The sequence below is a fragment of the Protopterus annectens genome, chromosome 8.part0 (assembly GCF_019279795.1).
Source record: "Protopterus annectens isolate FY-2018-M chromosome 8.part0, PAN1.0, whole genome shotgun sequence".
NCBI classification, from domain to species: domain Eukaryota; kingdom Metazoa; phylum Chordata; order Ceratodontiformes; family Protopteridae; genus Protopterus; species Protopterus annectens.
The window spans coordinates 1798334569-1798353716 of NC_056741.1; the positions used below are offsets into that span (position 1 = coordinate 1798334569).

Sequence of the window (19148 nt, forward strand, 5' to 3'; positions counted from 1 at the left end):
CTGTCCTAACTTACAGTTTTGGAATGATTGACTGGCCCCAAAATGTGTTGGATAGATTAGATACTAAAACAAGAAGGATGCTTCATGCTCACCCAATGATTTATAAAAATCATTGTATACCAAGATTATATATTCCCCATTCTGAAGGAAGGATGGGCCTCCTTGAACCTGACTACATGTATAGATCTGCAATCATGGGACTTCACACATATCTACTGACCTCAGAAGATCCAAATGTAGTGAATGTTTTGAAACATGAGAATAAATCTAAGGTAACATCTCTGCTTAATTTAGCAGAAGCATATCCACCTCAAGTAGGAATGGAAATCAAACCAGAAGTAGATAAAAACTAGGACGAGATGAGAAGGCAAGAAATGTGCAAAAAGCATAAATATAGTTGCAAGTATAGAAAACATCTGGAAGAACCTCATGTTGATCAGGAATGAATGCAGGAATAGTTAAGGAGATGCAAATTCAAACCAAGAGATGAAAGGTTAATATTCACAGCCCAAGACAGTGGGCTACGTACATGCTGGTTTACAAAGTCCATTGAACATGTGAGAGAAACAGACAAATGTAGGTTTTGTAAAACCGAATTGGAAACAGTCAAACACCTTGTTGCTGGTTACCACACACTAATGGCAGAAGGACTGTATACTGAAAGGCATAATAACGTGGTGAGACTGGTTGCACTGAGGATTGTGCACACATTATGGTACTGAAGTGAATGAAAAACACTGGAAACATGAGCCACAAAGCATCATAGAAAATGATGAATTTTATATCACATGGGATCACCCATTACCAACAGTTCAAAAGATAGATGCTAGAAAACCGGATACAGTGGTCCAAGAAAAGAAGACAAAAGTACCATTGATCATTGAAATTGCCACACCCAGTGACTACAGTGTCTTGCATATAGAGTGACACAAAGTCATAAAATACCAGGATCTGCAGGCAGAAATGAGAGCAATGTGGAGAGATACCCAGACAGTTCCAATAGTAGTAGGAGCAAATGGGTCTTATAAAAAAGAATCTACAATCGTATTTAGAAATGTTACCAACCCATGTAACCCATACGAATTGCAGAAGGAGTCATTACTGAGCACATTGCGGGTGCTGCGAAGAACACTTTTGGCTGACATCAAAGATTGAAACAATACTAATTTCATGAACTTTTATCGTACTTTGAATTAGGAATTGGGTCCATTCCAATCATGGTATTAGAAACCCAAAAGATTTGGAGAAATTTAAAAAAAAGACATCTCACACATCCACTTAAACAGCATGTTAATTAAACAACACAAACCTTTCCAAGTTTAACGCAGAAATGTTCATTATTAACCTATCATCTATTAACTGGAACTTCCTAAAAATCGTCCCCTTAAATGATGCTGTAAATGAATTCAGTACAACTTTCCGTATCTAAATACGATTGTAGATTCTTTTTATAAGACCCGTTGCTCCCAATTTTCCTTGTACCTTCTAGAAGGAAGACACTAAAAACAAATAATGCTATTTCAGTATCCAAAAAAAGTAGAATGCTAATGCATCAAAGAGGAAAAAGCATGGAAAGAATAGCAAAAATAGAAATCACCACAATATCTTGACAACTTCAGAATGCTTTGCAATCATACTAAAAACCAAATTAATGAAGACAAAAAAACTATACTACAATAACTTTCAGAATAATAGTAAATACAACCCTAAAAATTCTGGACAGCCATTAAAGAACTAATGCATCCCGGCCATAAATTTAACCCTAACCCCTCTCCCAGTAACTCATCACTCAAAACCGCAATACAATTCAAGTCTTATTTCATAGATAGTATAGCATCTCTAACCAAGGATTCCCCAACATCTAATCCCATCCCTGCCCAATAACCACATATCTCCACATCCAATTTCACCTTCAAACTCGTGCTCACATCCTGTGTAAAGCTATTCAAACTCAAACAATGTTCTACTTCAATTGAGGAGCGTCCAAGTGAATACCTCAAAATAGCAGTCGATAACATTGCCTACCCTGTTTCAATCCTTATAAATATTTCATCCCAGGAATCCCACATTCCATCTCTCTCTGGAAAAAGTCAGATATTATTCCTCTGCACAAAGGAGTAAATTCAACAGATGTTACTAAAGTTATACCTATAGCGATCTTATCCCACCTCTCCAAAATACTTGAAAAATGTATTTAAAAACAACTGCTAGACTATCTCTGGCAGGTAGAACTCCTATCCCCCACACAACATGGCTTCTGTCCTTCTCATAGTACTAACACTGCACTTCTAACCTATAAAGATACTATCAATAGCGCTAGCGATAACGGCAAACTAGTCTCTTCCTTATTTCCAGACTTTTCTAAAGCGTTCAACACAGTTTATCACAGCAAACTTCTACTTCAGATGTTCTCATTAGGTCTCTCTCAGCCTAAAGGCTACCCATACAATACGTATCAGTCAGTAAAATGGCCCTCCACCCTCTCTCCAAACCTCCCAGTTACCACTGGTGTACCACAAGTCTCTATCCTTGGTCCCCTTCTCTTTATTATTCTCACCAACACCCTCCATACATCCACAAAACGTGTCTCCCTAATACAGTATGCAGATGACTCCACACTCATTTGCACATCTGACAACATGATACAGCTGCAAAAAATTACTCAGGAAGCTTTAACAGCAACTGAAACATGGCTCTATAACTCACAACTCATGCTCAACCCTAAAAAACCCCAAAAATAATACTTTTTTCCCCAAATCCCTGCCCCATGAAAAAACACAATTTAAAGTCCTCTCTCTTGATAATACAACCATTGAGGTTACCTCTCATAGCAAATTCTTAGGGATGATGATCTTAAATTCGACCTGCATATACAAAATGTCATAAGAAAAACTCAGCAAAACTAGGGATACTTTAGAGAGCCAAAAATTTTCTCAATGACACAACTAAAGCTACACTTGCCTTTACTTACCTCCTCCACACACTTCTTTATGTTGCTTCTATCCTTACTCACCATGAGGCATCCTAAAAATCAAAACTTGAACAATGTTTTAACAGAGGTGCTAAATTTGCACCAAATACCCCTTTCAGAACCCACCACTGTATAGCATTGAAAAGCCTTCTTACCACCTATAAAATTATCTAGCATCCATCTGCCTGTCCAGCACTATAAACAATTCTTTACAACTATGTTCCCAGTCAGTCATTATGATCCATTGACCAAAAACTCCTGTCTATCGAAAAACCTATCAAATCTGGTGGGTATTGTCAGCATTCGTACCATGTTGCTAAGGCCTGGAATGCCTTTTCTCTATCCATCAAGTCAATACCCTCCCTGCCAGCCTTCAAAAACATTCTGAAAGACTTCCTAGCCAAAAGCTGTCTTTGTTCTTGCTCAGCACCAGAATAAACTATATTCCTAAATGTGAACAAATACCTATTCGTATCTTACATTTCCTTACTCTCCCTTCTTCACCCACTTCCTTACTTCTATCAGTTTCTCTCCCCCAGCTTTCTCTAAAATAAAATAAGTCTGCTTTTCTCTCACTTCGTATTGGAATTCCTGTTTGTACTACACTAACTTACCTTTAATTTCACTATAAACGGGCTAAAATTTCTCTATTAAATCATTATCATATAACTTGTATCTATTGTGAAGCAATGTTTTCATAATATGTCTAATTTGGTGTAATTACTTAAACTGTATTTGTTTTTTGTAATATTTTAAACTCTGTAAAATTATTGTTCTTAAAATGTTTTGTAATACTTTGGAGCTTTTCTCATCTGGCCTCTGCTGAAAATTGACTTTTAACCAGTTGGACTTTCCTAGTAATCAAATGTCAATAAATAAATAAGTAAAATAAAAAAAAAAGAATTTTGACCAAAAGTAAGAACAGTAATTTCCAGAATGTTAGAGCCCTTGTGACTAAAATAAAACAACTCAGGAGCTTAATAAAATCCACCACGCCAAGTCTGAGACTAAGGTAGCTACCCAAGCCAAAGTCAGTCACAAGGCATTTCTTAGTTATGTTCATATTCTCAAAAGTACAAAGCAGGAATGCACTGAGATGATTGTGAACAATGTTACCAACATTAAGGCTGAAGATATAGAGAACCTACTGGCCAATAAATGTCTCCCCTCTGTCTTTCTCTCAAGATATTACTGCTTATGAAAAATTAGTTAAAGATGATTTATATAAAGTATGGGGAGAGAAAAGAAGATTATTTACTAACCTAAATCTTGAAGAAAGGAACCTTTTAAACACCTTAAAGGAAGACAAGGGTATAAGAATTATGACACCTGACAAAGGTGGTGGGGTTGTCTTATATAGTTCAGAAGATTATACCAATGATATGCAAAATATACTATTTGAAGCAGATAATTATTCTTTGTGTTCCAAAAATGAAATATATATTTCATATCATCGACTAGATAGTTATCTATATGAATATTTAATGGACCAGAGAATATCTAAGGATGACTATGATTTTCTACTGAATAAATATCCCAAGATTCCAGTGATTTTTGGAATACCTAAGATACACAAGAACCTAAAAAAGCCACCGTTTTGACCTATCGTAGCAGCTGCAGGTTCCAAAACGCATAATATAGCAGTATATGTGGATAAAAAATTGAAGCATATTATGAATAAATTCCCCCACTTATTAAAGGACTTATGGGATTTTTTAGGACAAATTAAGAAAGAATTATGGTCAGTTGACATTTTCTTTCTTACTATAGATGTGCAGGACCTTTTTTCTTGTATTCCAAAAGCAGAAGGTTTATGTTTGTTTGAGGATGTACTTTTTACTTATTCGTCTTTGACTCAAGATGACGTATTACTTATATGTGAACTAATGAATATTATATTAGAAAATAATTACATATTTTTTGAAGGAGAATATTTTCAGCAGCTCAAAGGGGTTGCTATGGGTGCAGCCTGAGCTCCCTTGTATGCGAATTTAGTTCTCCTGGGTTGGGAACACAAGTATGTTTTTCAAAATGAATTATTTTCCACCAATGTTATATATTACGGCAGATTTTTGGATGATATTTTCATTTTATGGTAAGGATGTCAAGAACAAATAATCAAGTTTGTTCAGTATTTGAATCAAACTACAGAATATCTAAATTTCACCTATCAGTCTTGATAAACAAGAAATTAATTTCCTGGATGCTAAGATCATTAAAGGCCAGGATGGTTTCATCTCCAAAATCTACCGTAAAAACACATTTTGTAATAACTATTTGCATTATACTAGTCACCATCCTATACATCAGAAAAAAAGTATTATAAAGGGTCAGGCTATAAGAATAGCTAGGATGACAACTGTTAAAAATGATGTTATAACAGAGTTTAAAAATCTAAGGGATATGTTTTTAGAAAGAGGGTATCCAGGACACTTCATTGATCCTATACTTATGGATGTACTTAATAAATGGGGTAACATTTATATACCCTTATTAGGCACTGGTGGAGATGGATCTGATAACAAATCTACTGATATGATAGTTCAGGATACACCTAACTTCCAACAAGCTTGTGTAGTGCAATATAGTCCTTTGTATTCTCAGATTAAAGGAATTCTGATAAAAAAATTGGAATATCTTTAAAACAAATACTGAGATATTCCATATATTGGGTGATAAACCCATATTTTCTACAAAGGTAGGACCTAACATGAAGTCCTTGTTAGAAGCAGGCTTTGGTTCCAACAATAAACAGGGTAAAAGATGTGGAAGTAAACCTTGTGGCAGGTGCTCCTGTTGTCCTTATATATTACAAGATACTTCTATTTCTCTTGATAATAAAAACAAAAGTCATGTTTTTAAAAAATAGCAATTGTTGTTTCAGCAAATTAATTTATATAGCTAGGTGTAACACCTGTTCTTCCTTTTATATAGGGAAGACAGAGAGAATGTTCAAAACTAGAATATATGAACATCTTTATGATATTAAAAACAACAAAGATGCTAATGCATTATATAAACACAGTATTTTATGTACCAAGTTTACATGTTTTAAGTTTGGTATACTTGAATTTGTAACAGTGGAAGCAAGGGGTGGGGATTGGCAAAATGTATTGTACAAAAAGGAGCTATTGTGGCAATTAAGGCTAGCTGCTGATCATCCACCAGGGCTCAACGAGCATATCACTATAATGCCAATTCTCAAGGAAAAGGCAGACTCAGTTTAGCAATATCAAAGACATTTGCAAACATATTTGTGAATATATTTACATATACTTTTAGTATGATGAGTTCATGTTAATGGACTAGTATTTTATATTTTATATTATTTATGTCTTGAGAATATTTGATTTTTTATATTCATTACTGAGTAAAATAATTTTATTCTATTTTAATTAACTGGTGTTTACATATTCAGGAGTTGTGATTTTTCATTGATGGAGTTGGTTGGATTAGAACCAATGACTAACCAGCAACATGTATTTAAATGTGAAAATTTTCAATGGTAATTTGTTCTGAAGAAGTCATACTAGTTGATGAAAGCGCTTAACAATTTTGGTTTATTATTTTTAATATTAAAACAGTATTGTGGACTCGCAACGTTGTGCTCTTTTATTTTATTTGGTTTTCTTTTTGAGCACTTGTAGCACCATTTCTTTGGACTTTCCCTCAAGATATAACTGAAACTGGCTTGCCTCTATCTATCAGACAAGACCATGTCCTAAAAGTGCTATCAAAAGCTAAAAGTACTCCATTGATGGGTCCTGACAATATCTCTGGATGCATCTTAAATAGTATGAAGCAGATTTAGCCACACCCCTAACAACACTGTTCATTCTCACCCACCATACAGATTTTGCACAAAGCAAATGGAGAACAACTACAGTCATTCCCCTGCATAAGGGAGGACCTTCCACAGGCCGAGGTAATTACAGACCCACAAGTCTGGCCAACCTCATATGCAAAGCCATGGAAATACTTGTCATGGAACTAATCAATCAGGACACAGGGAACCTCCAAACACTGGACCTGTCTCAGTTTGGATTTGTCGAGGGCAGGTCGTGCTTTCTCATCTAGGTGGATTTTTTTAAACGGTCACTAAAGCAATGGATAAATGCTAATTTTACACACTGCATATCTCAACCTGGCCAAAGCTTTTTGCAGAATTCCCCACTCAGGCATTGTAGAAATGCTAAATACACTTGGAGTAAACATCTATGTCACTCTCTGGGTTACCAACTAGCTCACAGACAGGATGTAGGAGATCAAAATATGGGAAGTTATCTCCACAAAGAGACCAGTCTCTAGTGGAGTCCCCCAGGGTTCTGTGCTGGGACCTCTCCTGTTTGGCATCTGCTTTTTTGAAGTAAAAGCAATTATCAAAGGACTCTGGCTGACTAAGTTTACAGATGACATCAAACAAGGAGCAGTCATTGAATACCCAAATGACTTTGCCGTCCTACAGGAAGGTTTGCTCCAAATAATTAACTGGTGCCAAAATCATGGACTGAAACTAAATGTTGAAAAGTTATTTACTGTATCCTTTGGGAAGTTGTCTACCCCAGGGAACTATCACATAAACAATATGCCCCTGAGTGTTGACCCAGTTGTTCTGCATTTGAGAACTTATGTGGCCAGTGACCAAACTTTTGGCCAACATGTATGCATTGTTGTAAGAAAGTCCTTCCATATTGCATAGCTTTTACACAAAGGGATTGTGTCTATAGCTAGGGATGTCATTATCTCCCTTTAACTCAGACTTCATTAGACCAGTCATTGACTATAATGCCCCCTTTGTCATGTATCTATCCAGAAACATGCAACAGCTGGAATGCCCACAAAGGTACCTTACTAGAAGATACAAGGCCTAAATAACATGCCTTACATGGACTGACTCAAAGCCCTGTCACTGTACTTGGTATCCTGCAAGATGTGACCTGTGTCTGGCATAAAAGGCATCCTCTGACCCAATACTGATGGATTTACTGCACATCAGAAAGTCAAATGGCATAAGAAATACTCAGTCTGGGGATATAAACCTCTAATACAGCATCAAAAGAATGATTTGAAGGGACAAGTACATCTTGCAGTGAGTACTGCTGCTCTGGAACAGACTCCCCCTCCACATAAAAAAGTTCATCCCTGTCCATATTCAAGTGCAACCTGGATCTATGGATGAGACAGAATATTTACAGCAGGACTGCCTCCTGTAATACCAGTGGGCATAGGCAGCTCCTAAATGCTTTATCCTATGCATGTGTCCCCTCAAATTATCTATGGTATGATCCCAGTTATTGTCATTAGGGATAATATATAATTATTGACCTTGAGATGGGTAAGGCTAGTCTCTAACCAAGCCATCATCTTGATCATCATCATCTTCTCCCTTTTTCCCATTTTCTACATGGGGTCAAGGTGTTGTGTCAGTTGTCGCCATCTTTCCCTATTCAGTGCCACTCCTACCTTCTTCGACACTCATACCTGATTGTCACAGATCTTCTCTCACACAATCCATCTACTTCTTTGGTGAACAACCTTATTTTCTATTGCATTCTTTCTGTCTGTCCAAAATCTTCTTTACCAGATTGTCTTCTGCTTTCCTGCACATATGCCTGAGCCACTGTAGTCTGTTTTCTTTGACGTTTTTCTGCAATTGGAGCTACTTTTGCTTCTGTTCTTATGTCCTCATTTCTTCCACAGTGTGCATCCTACCACTTATCTCAGGCACTTCTTTTCCATCACTGCTAGCTTCTTCAACTGCTTTGCCTTTACTGTACAACTTGTTACCATACAGCAGTACCAGTCACACCATTGTTTTGTACACTTTACTTTTCAGCTTCTTTGGCATTCTTCTGTCATGTATTACCCCTGACAGTCTGTGCCATTTGGCTGCAGCTCCTCTGATTATAGCTTTGACTTCCTCATTCAGACTTCCCTTCTGCTTAACCACCCCTTCCAGAAACCTGAAGCTGTTAACCTGTAACACTGTTTTCCCTTCTATCTCAGTTTTCAGCGTCTTCTGATTCCCCCCATTTGCTGCCATTAGGACTGTCTTATCTGTACTCATTTTCATTCCTTGTGCCTTCAGTTTTGCATTCCATTCCCCTATCTTTTGCTAACGTTGTTGCTTAGTCTGCCTGTAATTCCACATCATCTGCATACAGCAATTTTATTGACTTGTCCCCTCCAACCTGTTTGCTGATATAGTCCATCACCAGTATGAACAGCAGTGGGCTCAGAGCTGAACCGTGATCCACACCCACTCTCACTGGGAACCTCACTGTGACAGAACACTGTACTAGAGTCATCGAGTCCTTGTTCTTAGCCTGTACTAATTCTACCAGTGTTTCTGGGACTTTGAACCACCACAGTGCTAGAAAAATCAGCTTTCTTGGGACCTTGTCATATGCTTTCTCCAAGTCTAAAAATGCCCAGTTGGACTCTTCCTCACTTCTAGCTTCTTCTCAAGTATCTATCTCACTGCAAACATTGGGTTGGCTGTGCTGCATCCTGATCTGAATATGAACTGGTCATTTCCAGTTTTACTTTCTACTACTCTACGTATTTGTTTATCAGTCTCCTTCTCCAGAACTTTCATGCAATGTGACAGGAGTTTGATACCTCTGTATTGCCCACAGTTGTGAATGTCCCTTTTGTTCTTGAACACTGGCACTAGTATGCTTAGTCTCCAATTGTCTGGGATATGTCTTTCTCTCCATACTGCCATTTATCCCGTATCTCACCCAACATCTTGATCATCTCTGTTGTGACCTCATTTGCTGTTTTCCCCAACTTCATTTTCCTTAGTGCTGTTCTTAGTTTTTCTAGAGTGAGCTCTTCCTCTTCTCTCATCATAGGCTGTGTTTGGGGCAGCATAGCTTCTGTATTTAGGCGGTACAGTGGTGCAGCAGTTAATGCTGTCGCCTCACAGCAAGAGGTTCTCTGGTTCGATTCTCGGCCGGAGTGCCTTCTGTGTGGAGTTTGCATGTTCTCCCTGTGTTCGCGTGGGTTTCCTCCGGGTACTCCGGTTTCCTCCCACTTTCTAAAGACATGCGTCTGGAGCATTTCTCCCCGGGCCTCCGCTGAAAACAGGATCTGTGGAACCAAGTCGGACTTTCCCGGTCAACAAATGTTAAATAAAAAAATAAATAAATAAATAAATAAATTGTTTTCATCCTTCATAAACTACTGTAAATACTTCTTCCATCTGCCTTTGATTTCCTGTAGACAGGTGAGCAGGTTGTTGCTGGCATCCCTTATGAAGGGTTTCTTACTATCTTCTTTATCTTTCTGTCTTTGCCTTGCAACCTGATAGATTTTCTTTGTGCCATCCACTGAATCACTTTCCAGAAATTGGTAGAGTGCTTCTAATACCTTGTTTTTTTGCTATTGCAATTTCTTTCTTAGCTACTTCTTTGTTAAGCAACCAGTATTCCTTCCTAGCCTGGTCAGTCTTTTCTCTCTCTCACTTTTTCCTGCATGCCTTTTTTCTTTTGATGACTTCCAGGACTTCTGTATTCTACCACAGAATTCCTTATATACCTTATTTCTATACCTGGCTTGGCCGCATATCTATTCCGTAGCCCTTACACATGCTGTTTTGAGGCACTGCCATTCTTCTTCACCTCCATCTATTTCCTCTTATTCTTGAGGTGCTAGAGCCCTGATTAATTGCTTGAACTGTTGTGCTTTCTTGCTGGTCAACTTCTAGGATTCAGCCTGGTCTCTGTGATGTTAGAGCCTTCTCTGATGACTGTTTGCAGCTGATTATGGCAACTAGTGGGTTATGCTGTGAGCCAACTCTTTCACTGGGGATGACTTTGCAATCGCTGATTCTATCCCAGTACCCACCCTTTCCTTACCAGGAGGAACTCTATCTGAATTGTGTGCTGGCCACTTTTGCAAGTGATCTTGTGAACGTCTCTCTTTCTGAAACATGTGTTGGCTACCAATAAGCCATTCCCCAGACAGAAATCTAGAATGGCTTCTCCTTCTTTATTCCTACTTTCCCAGCCATGTAGACCCAGGCAGACTTCATATCCTGTTCTGTCTGTCCCGAAAAGTGCATTCAGGTCACCTATTATCAACACCAATTCCTGTTGTCCTGCTTTATCTGGTAGGTTCTGCAACAGCTATCAGAATGTGCTCTTTTCCACGCTATCAAAACTCTGTTGTGGAACACAGGCTGAGATTATGAATACTGCCCTATGATTAAGCCTCTCCCTCACCACAATTCCCACATCATTTCTAGCTTGTCCTCTTCCTGAGTAGTAGATTTTGGATCTCAAGCCCAGTGGCTTTGCTGCACTGCACTTCCACCTTGTCTCCTGGATACATAGGATGTCCAGCCTCCTCCTTACTGTCATGTCATCCACTTCCAAGCCTCATCCTGTCAGTGAAACTACATGGAGTTTGGCAATTCCTAGTTCATGTTTGGCAGGTTGATTGTTTTTTACATCCAGCTTTTTCTTAACAAAGCTATCCCGGGTAACTCAAGCTGGGCAACTAGACACAAGGCAGCCATTAGCCTATTGACCCATGGCTGCTGGGCTTTGTGGCAGGCACACACTGGCCAAAAGGGGCACATACACCACTTCCACCATTAGCATGGGTCCCTGGCATAGGTTAAAGTAGGTTGAGTCCTCAACCCACTTATCACAGCAAATACTCATGCCCATTTTGGTGACATTAGTCAACATGAACAGATCACCTAGAGCCATATTTTTTTACACTGAGTGGCTAGGTATGCCATGGCATGAAGTCTGTGATCTGTGTTCTCGTGATACTGCACACCAAAGTAGATGCCCAAAGCTTGTTTGTCTATACAACTCTCCCCTCTATAGGGCACCATTTAGCATCTGTGCTGCTGCCCATAGCTCGATTTTTAGGTGGGTTTGAGATGGAAACACTCAGCATTTTTTTCAAAAGTGGGAGAAACCCCACAGAGACACAGGGAGAACATGTAAATTCCAAACAAACATTGGTTGGAGGACTGGATCGAGCCTTGTACCTTGTGCATGGGAGACAAAGTCCTTAAGCAGTATAACTAATGGTCCCAACTCTAACTAAGTGGGATAGGTTAATTCAAGCATAAAAAAGAAATTGGCTAGTCTTAAAATGGCCCTCAAGTGCAGCTAACCAACTACTTACCTATGAACTTATAGAAATGTTTAAATGCTGGCCATAGAGCACCAAACCATTTGTAGCATTAACAGCCTTGAAACAGACTAGGGTTAGACCAACTCATTAGATATTACTGTTCCAATTTAGCTGGGGAACACAATTTTTCAATAAAGAACGAAGCATGTGCAAGGTCAGCTGGAATGAATTACAGAAATAAAATGGTACGTATCATATACAACAACAGTAAAAATGCCATTCTGAGGGTACCAGTCCCCACTCTGTAATGTTATATCTCAGATGTGTATGTTAATGAACAATGCATGATTTCTCTGTACTTAGTGCATTTATTGTAAGCTCAGTTATTCACTCTAAATGTTTTTTTTTTCCCTGAATGTACATACAGATTCACCGTGCTTTTCAGGTCACATATGACATTGGACTAAACATGTATTCCTTATACAAGGACTGTCCTGGTTGGGTAGGAGCACGATATCAACGTTTCCACACAAGCTTAAATCTTCTTTTCCGTTTTTATCAGTTTACCCCTCCCAACAAAGTGGTAAGTTGACATGAAGCACCTTTACTGGATTTCACTACAATCTACAATAAACCTTATTCTTTGAGACTGCTGTTTTTTTTTACAAGTGAAAAGTTTAGATGCCAAGAGAAAACTATACAAAACTGAGACAAGAGTACAGAGCAATATGGAATTTAAAAATTATTAGCTAACAAGCATTGTGTGATCTAACTGGTCAAAGACAGCCAGATTTAAGCAATGAGCAAACAATTACTGCATGTACTGAGAAAATGTCTCACAAGACTCCGCAAGTTTTTTTTTTTTTTTTTTTTTACGATTCAGTAACTGTGAAAGTAAAAGCAAACAAAAAGTCATCCTCAAACCTGAATGAGCTGTTTGGTTAGCAAATAAATCTGACTGATATTAGATTGAGTTAATAGAAAATGTATTTTTTTTTAACTTAAAATATCTATTTAATCTTCTGTGTAGATTATTGTGGAGTCATGTAGATGCAGATGGCGTGCACTTCTTGGTTACTAATGGTTATCCCTTCCCACTGTACAAAGTACCAGTTTTAGAGTTTTGTGGGCAGCCCAGCAGGAGTATCAAAGTTGGTCATCCCATTGTCATAAGAGCAAAACTCTTAACTGTGATGTTCAAAGCTGAGAAATAAGATTGACTGTCAAAAGAACCAGATGTTGACTGCCAAACTAGGTTTTTGTAGGACTTGCCACCATTCAGATCAGGAAGATATTTAATTACATCACCCAATCAACAGTGCCGTTATACTTGTTTATCTGAGAAGGGCAGGAAGAAAAGTATATTGCATAGGTATGTGATGTCAGTATTTATTTACATCCCATCCTTTAAGCCAAATGAATGAATGAAGGGGTCTTCAGTCTTGGGCATCTTTTTTCAAAGACAAGTTTCCAAGGCATCTGTCACTGGCTACCAATATCCAAACAGTGTGAAATTCTTGTACATAATAAGACAGATCTGGTTAAACTGGGTACATTTGCAGAAGTTAACAAAAGTCTGTCTCTCGTTCAAACTCAGGAAGACAGCGGTGTTTGTTCAGTCTGCACAATTCATTGTAAATAATCATCAGCCCCTTTTTTCCCCATTTTTTTCTACATGGGGTCAGGGTATTGTGTTAATTGTCGCCAGCTCTCTCGATTTAGTGCCACACTCCTGCCTTCTTCAACACTCATGCCTGATTGTCGCAGATCTTCCTTCACACAATCCATCCACCTCTTTGCTGGATGTCCTAACTTCCTCTTACCTTCTTCCTTGCTGTTCCAAATCTTCCCCACCAGATTGTCTTCTGCTTTTCTACACATGTCCAAACCACTGTAATCTGTTCTCTTTGATCTTTTCTGCAATTGGAGCTACTTTGGCTTCTGCTCTTATGTCCTTATTTCTTCATCTGTCCCACAGTGTGCATCCTACTGCCTTTCTCAGGCACTTCATTTCCATCATCTCTAGCTTCTTCAACTGTTCTGCCTTTACTGCCCAGGTTTCTGTACCATACAGTAGTACTGGTCGCACCACTGTCTTGTACACCTTACTTATAAGGTTCTTTGGCATTCTTCTGTCATAGGCTACACCTGATACTCTGTGCTAGTTGGCTGCAGCCCCTCTGATTCTAGCTTTGACCTCTTCATTCAGACTACCCTTCTCCTCAACCACCCCTCCCAGATACTTGAAGCTGTTTATCTGTTCCACTATCTTCCCTTCGGTCTCTACTCTCAGCTTCTTCTGATTTCCCCAGTTTGCTGCCATTAGGACTGTCTTATCTGTACTTAGTTTCATCCCATGTGCCTTCAGATTTTCATTCCATTCTTCTATCCTTTGCTGAAGTTCTAGCTCAGAGTCTGTCTGTACTGCCACATCGTCTGCATACAGCAGCTTTGTTGATCTGTCCCCTCCAACCTGTTTGCTAATGTAGTCCATCACCAGTATGAACAACAGTGGGCTCAGAGCTGAACCCTGATGTACACCCACTCCCAATCGGAACTCCTCTGTGAGATCGAACACCGTTCGTACTTGAGTCACTGGGTCCTTGTACATAGCCTGCACTAATTCTACTAATGTTTCCGGGACTTCAAACCACCGCAGTACTGCCCAGATTAGCTTTCTTGGGACCTTGTCATATGCTTTCTCCAAGTCTAGGAATGCCTAGTTGGACTCTCTCCTCCTCTCTAGCTTCTTCTTAAGTATCTTTCTCAGTGCTAACATCGGGTCAGTTGTGCTGTACCCTGATCTGAATCTAAACTGCTTATCTCCCATCTTACATTCTACTACTCTGTGTATCCATTTATCAATCACACTCTCCAGAACTTTCATGCAATGTGGTATGAGTTTGATCCCTCTGTACTGCCCACAGTTGTGGATGTCCCCTTTGTTCTTGTACATTGGAACGAGTTTGCTTATTCTCCAGTCATCTGGGATACGCCTTTCTCTCCACACTGCTATTAGTACCCTTAGGAGCCATTTCTCCCCTATCTCACCCAGCGTCTTTATCATATCTGCTGTGACCTCATCTGAGTCTGCTGCTTTCCCTGACTTCATTTTCCTTAGTGCTGTTCTTACTTCTTTTAAGGTGGGCTCCTCTTCTTCTCTCATTGTAGGCTGTTTCTGGGCCAGTACAGCTTCTGTGGGGTTTTCTTCATTAAGAAGCTGCTGGAAATACTTCTTCCATCTGCCTTTGATGTCCTGTGGACTGGTGAGCAGGTTGTTGCTGGCATCCCTTATGAAGGGTGTCTGACTATCTTCTTTACCTTTCTGTCTTTGCCTTGCAACCTGATATAGTTTCTTTATGCCCCTTACTGAGTCACTCAGTGCAGAAGTTGGTACAATGTCTCCGATGCCCTATTCTTTGCTATTGCAACTTCATTCTTAGCTTCTTTGTTAGCCAACCAGTAGTCCTTCCTAGCCTGGCCAGTCTTTTCTATCTCTCATTTCTTCCTGCACGCCTTCTTTCTTTTAATGGATTCCTGGACTTCTGCATTCCACCACCAGCTTTCCTTATGTACCTTATTTCCATACCTGGCTCAGCCACATATCTTTTCTGTAGTCTAAACACATGCCGTTTTTGGGCGCTGCCACTCTTCTTCAACTCCACCTATTTCTTCCTCTTTTTGGGGTGCTAGAGCCCTGGGTAATTCCTTGAACTGCTGAACTTTCTCTCCAGTCAACTTCCAGGTCTTCAGCCTGGTCTCTGTTGACCTTAGAGCCTTCTCTGACCACTGCTTACAGCTGATTGTGGCAACTAATGGTTTATGCTGTGGGCCAACTGTTTCACTGAGGATGACTTTGCAATCATGGATTCTACCCTAGTGCCTTTTCCTTACTAGGAGGAAGTCTACCTGAGTTGCATGTTAACTACTCTTGTATGTGATCTTGTGACTGTCTTTCTGAATCATGTGTTGACTACTATCAAGCCATTTTCCAGACAGAAGTCTAGAATGGCTTCTCCTTCTTTATTCCTGTTACCCCACCCATGTGGACCCAGGCGGTCCTCATATCCAGTTCTGTGTGTCCCAATATGTGCATTCAAGTCACCCATTATCAACACCAATTAATGTTGTCCTGCTTTATCTAGTAGTCCTGCAACTGCTGTCTGAATGCACTCTTTTCCTCACTATCAGAACCCTGCTGTGGGGTGTATGCTGAGATTATGAATACTACCCCATCATTACACTGGAATCTGATTGCCATGAGTCTATCATTAATTCTGATGATATCACTCACTGCCTTCTGAAGCCTGTCTCTCACCACAATTCCTACACCATTTCTAGCCTGTCCCCCACCTCAGTAGTAGAGTCTGGATCCCAACCCAAGTGGCTTTGCTGCACTCCCCTTCCATCTTATCTCTTGGATACATAGGATGTCCAGTCTCCTCCATATCATTATTTCATCCACTTCCAAGCTGCATCCTGTCAGTGAACCTACATTAAGCATAGCAATTCTCAGTTCATGTTTGGCAGGTTGGTTGGTTTTACATCCAGCTTTTGCTCAATAGAGTTATCCCAGGTAACCCAGGCTGGGCAACTAGACACCGGCCAGCCAGTAACTTATTGGCCCAGAGCTGCTGGGCTTTATGGCAGGTGCATGCTGGCCAATAGGGGCACATATACCCTTCCCACTGTTAGCAAGGGTCCCTGGCGTGGGTGAGAGTAGGCCGGGTCCTCAACCCACTTATCACCGGTAACTACCCATGCCCATTTTTGGCAACATTAGTCAACATGACCAAATCACCTACAGCCATATTTTACACTGTCAAGTGGCTAGCCCTGCCACAGCATGCAGTCTGTGATCCATGTTCTCCTATCTTGAGGATACTGCGCACCACAACAGATGCCCAAAGCGGTTGGTCTGTACAACTCTTCCCCCTATATGGCACATGTAGAGTCTGTGCTGCTGCCCACAGCTCCATTCATTGGTGAGTTTGAGATGGAAACACTCAGCATGTTTTTCAGACATGGGAGAAACCCCATGGAGACACAGCGAGAACATGCAAACTCCAAACAGGCATTGGTCAGAGGTCAGGATCGAACCTTGTACCTTGTGCATGGGAGGCAAAGACCTTAACCATTAAGCCATCTGGTCATATCATTGTCAATTCATTGTAAATAAATGCACATAATTCACCAGAAGGGCAGACCTTTGAGGCATTTGAAGAATTTCCTTAATGTGGCAGTCATGTCTTCTTAATAGGAATCTCACATAATGATATTTATCATAAGATGCAATTTTTCAGAATTGTCACCAGTGTTGAACGGCAGAAAACATTAAGTTGTAGTTATGGAGTTTAGTTATATTCCCTGTTGTGTGGAGAAAAGTAGTAATGGAGGATTTGGACATGAAATGGTCTAGGAATGGAACAGCGCCCCCCCCCCAAAAAAAAAAAAACACAGTTAATTCTTAAGTAGTACTGTCCATATGCTTATTTATTCATTCATAATTATATATGCATATAATGGATTTGTGATGAAACTCAAAGAAAAGAAGATTTGTGCACAGAATATTTCTCAAAAATGGAGCATGACCCCCAAAAGAGAGTAAATGGGATGCAGTTATGACTTGCATGGATGCACTCGGGATTTTTGAACTGTATACCAGATGTTCTTCATGTTTCACTGTTGCAGTCATCACTTTTGGGTTATCTGCTTGCAGTAGCCCTCAGTCGGCCTGATTAACAAAGTCTTGGGTCCTGCATCGGTTGCTGTCCCTTCTTCCATGACGTCAGGTCATCAGGGGTATAAAACATGCAGCTGATGCCATTACATCAGTCTTTTTTGCCGTGCAGTGTCCAAAAAAGAAGCAGTTCGCAAGTGACGGTCGGCCGATTCCTGAAATTTTCGTTTTCGAGTTTCAGAACCAAAGTCTTCAACTAAAGCTAAGTACCTCGTTGGGGAAACTTTTTCTTGCTACCGATGTCAGTAAAAGTTAATAATTGCATTACTTGTGGAAAGCAAATACCTCACAAAGATTTTCATTCGTACTGTATTACTTGCCTAGGCCCTGACCACGACGTACCTTGCTGTCGGTTTTGTGCCTTATTTAATCAACGCACTATCCGTCGTCTGTATATTTTTGGCTCTAAATATTTCGGTTCTCAGTTCAATTATCCAGAAATGTCGGTAAGCCATCCAACTACCGGTATTCCAAAAAAGCGCAAAGATAAAGACAGAGACAGGCCGTCTAGGTCCAAAACTGCCGACGACACTTCTCCTAAGCCAGTCGCCAGTTCGCCGGTACTCAGTGAGGCACTTTCGCAGCCCCTGATACCCACTACTTCTGACTCGCAGGCCTCTACTGAGACCCATTTGGAGTCTGGTATGCTGCAAGATGCTTCAACTGTGGAACCTGCAGATGTCTCTACCTTGGATGGGTGTGCAGGCACCGGCTTCTGAGGGTGTATTCAGGCCGTAGCTACGGACTTGCATTTTAAACTGATTCCTCCTTCTTCTTTAAGGCCTAAACCTCGAACCTTTCCTAGAAAACTGATGCCCAGGCTACATGCTCAGGCCTCTAGGCCTAAAAAACAAATGATAAGAATGGCTGAAGACCTTATAACTTTAATCAGGGGAAGCCAACCTTTCTCTTTTGTGAGACCTGGGACTGAATTTGTTTATGAATCTTCTGACCAGGATTCTGATTTTTCTGATTCTTCTGATAATCTGGATTTACCCTTATCTACTTATGAGGATTCTGATGCAGAGGACTCTATTCCATCTGCTTCTCCTCCAGAAGATTTCTCTTTTGGTGAAACTTTGCACACTCTAAGGGAGTATTTCCAGTGGAAAAGCCAGGATTTCTCTGATTCAAAAAAGAGGCTTAGTGACTTCTTACTTCTGTCTCAATATAGGCCTTTAGCTATACCTCCTGTACTAGACATTGTTGATGATGCCTTTTCGGAATCTAGTTTGTCCCCTGATTCTTTGCCTCCTGCCCCCAGAAAACCTGACAGATATTACAGGGCTCCTGAAAGTCACAAGTTCCTTTTTAAAAATCCTATTGCGGATTCAGAGA

General features: G+C 40.0%; 1 protein-coding gene across 1 annotated transcript in view; it reads left to right on the forward strand.

Moving 5' to 3' along the window:
* The window catches only part of LOC122809647 (lysosomal protective protein-like), a 475524-nt gene that overhangs the window by 337341 nt on the left and 119035 nt on the right, over positions 1 to 19148 (forward strand). Inside the window, exon 7 of the mRNA XM_044081292.1 lies at positions 12498 to 12653. Within this exon, the coding sequence (XP_043937227.1) occupies positions 12498 to 12653 (156 nt within the window). The remainder of the gene's footprint in view (positions 1 to 12497; positions 12654 to 19148) is intronic.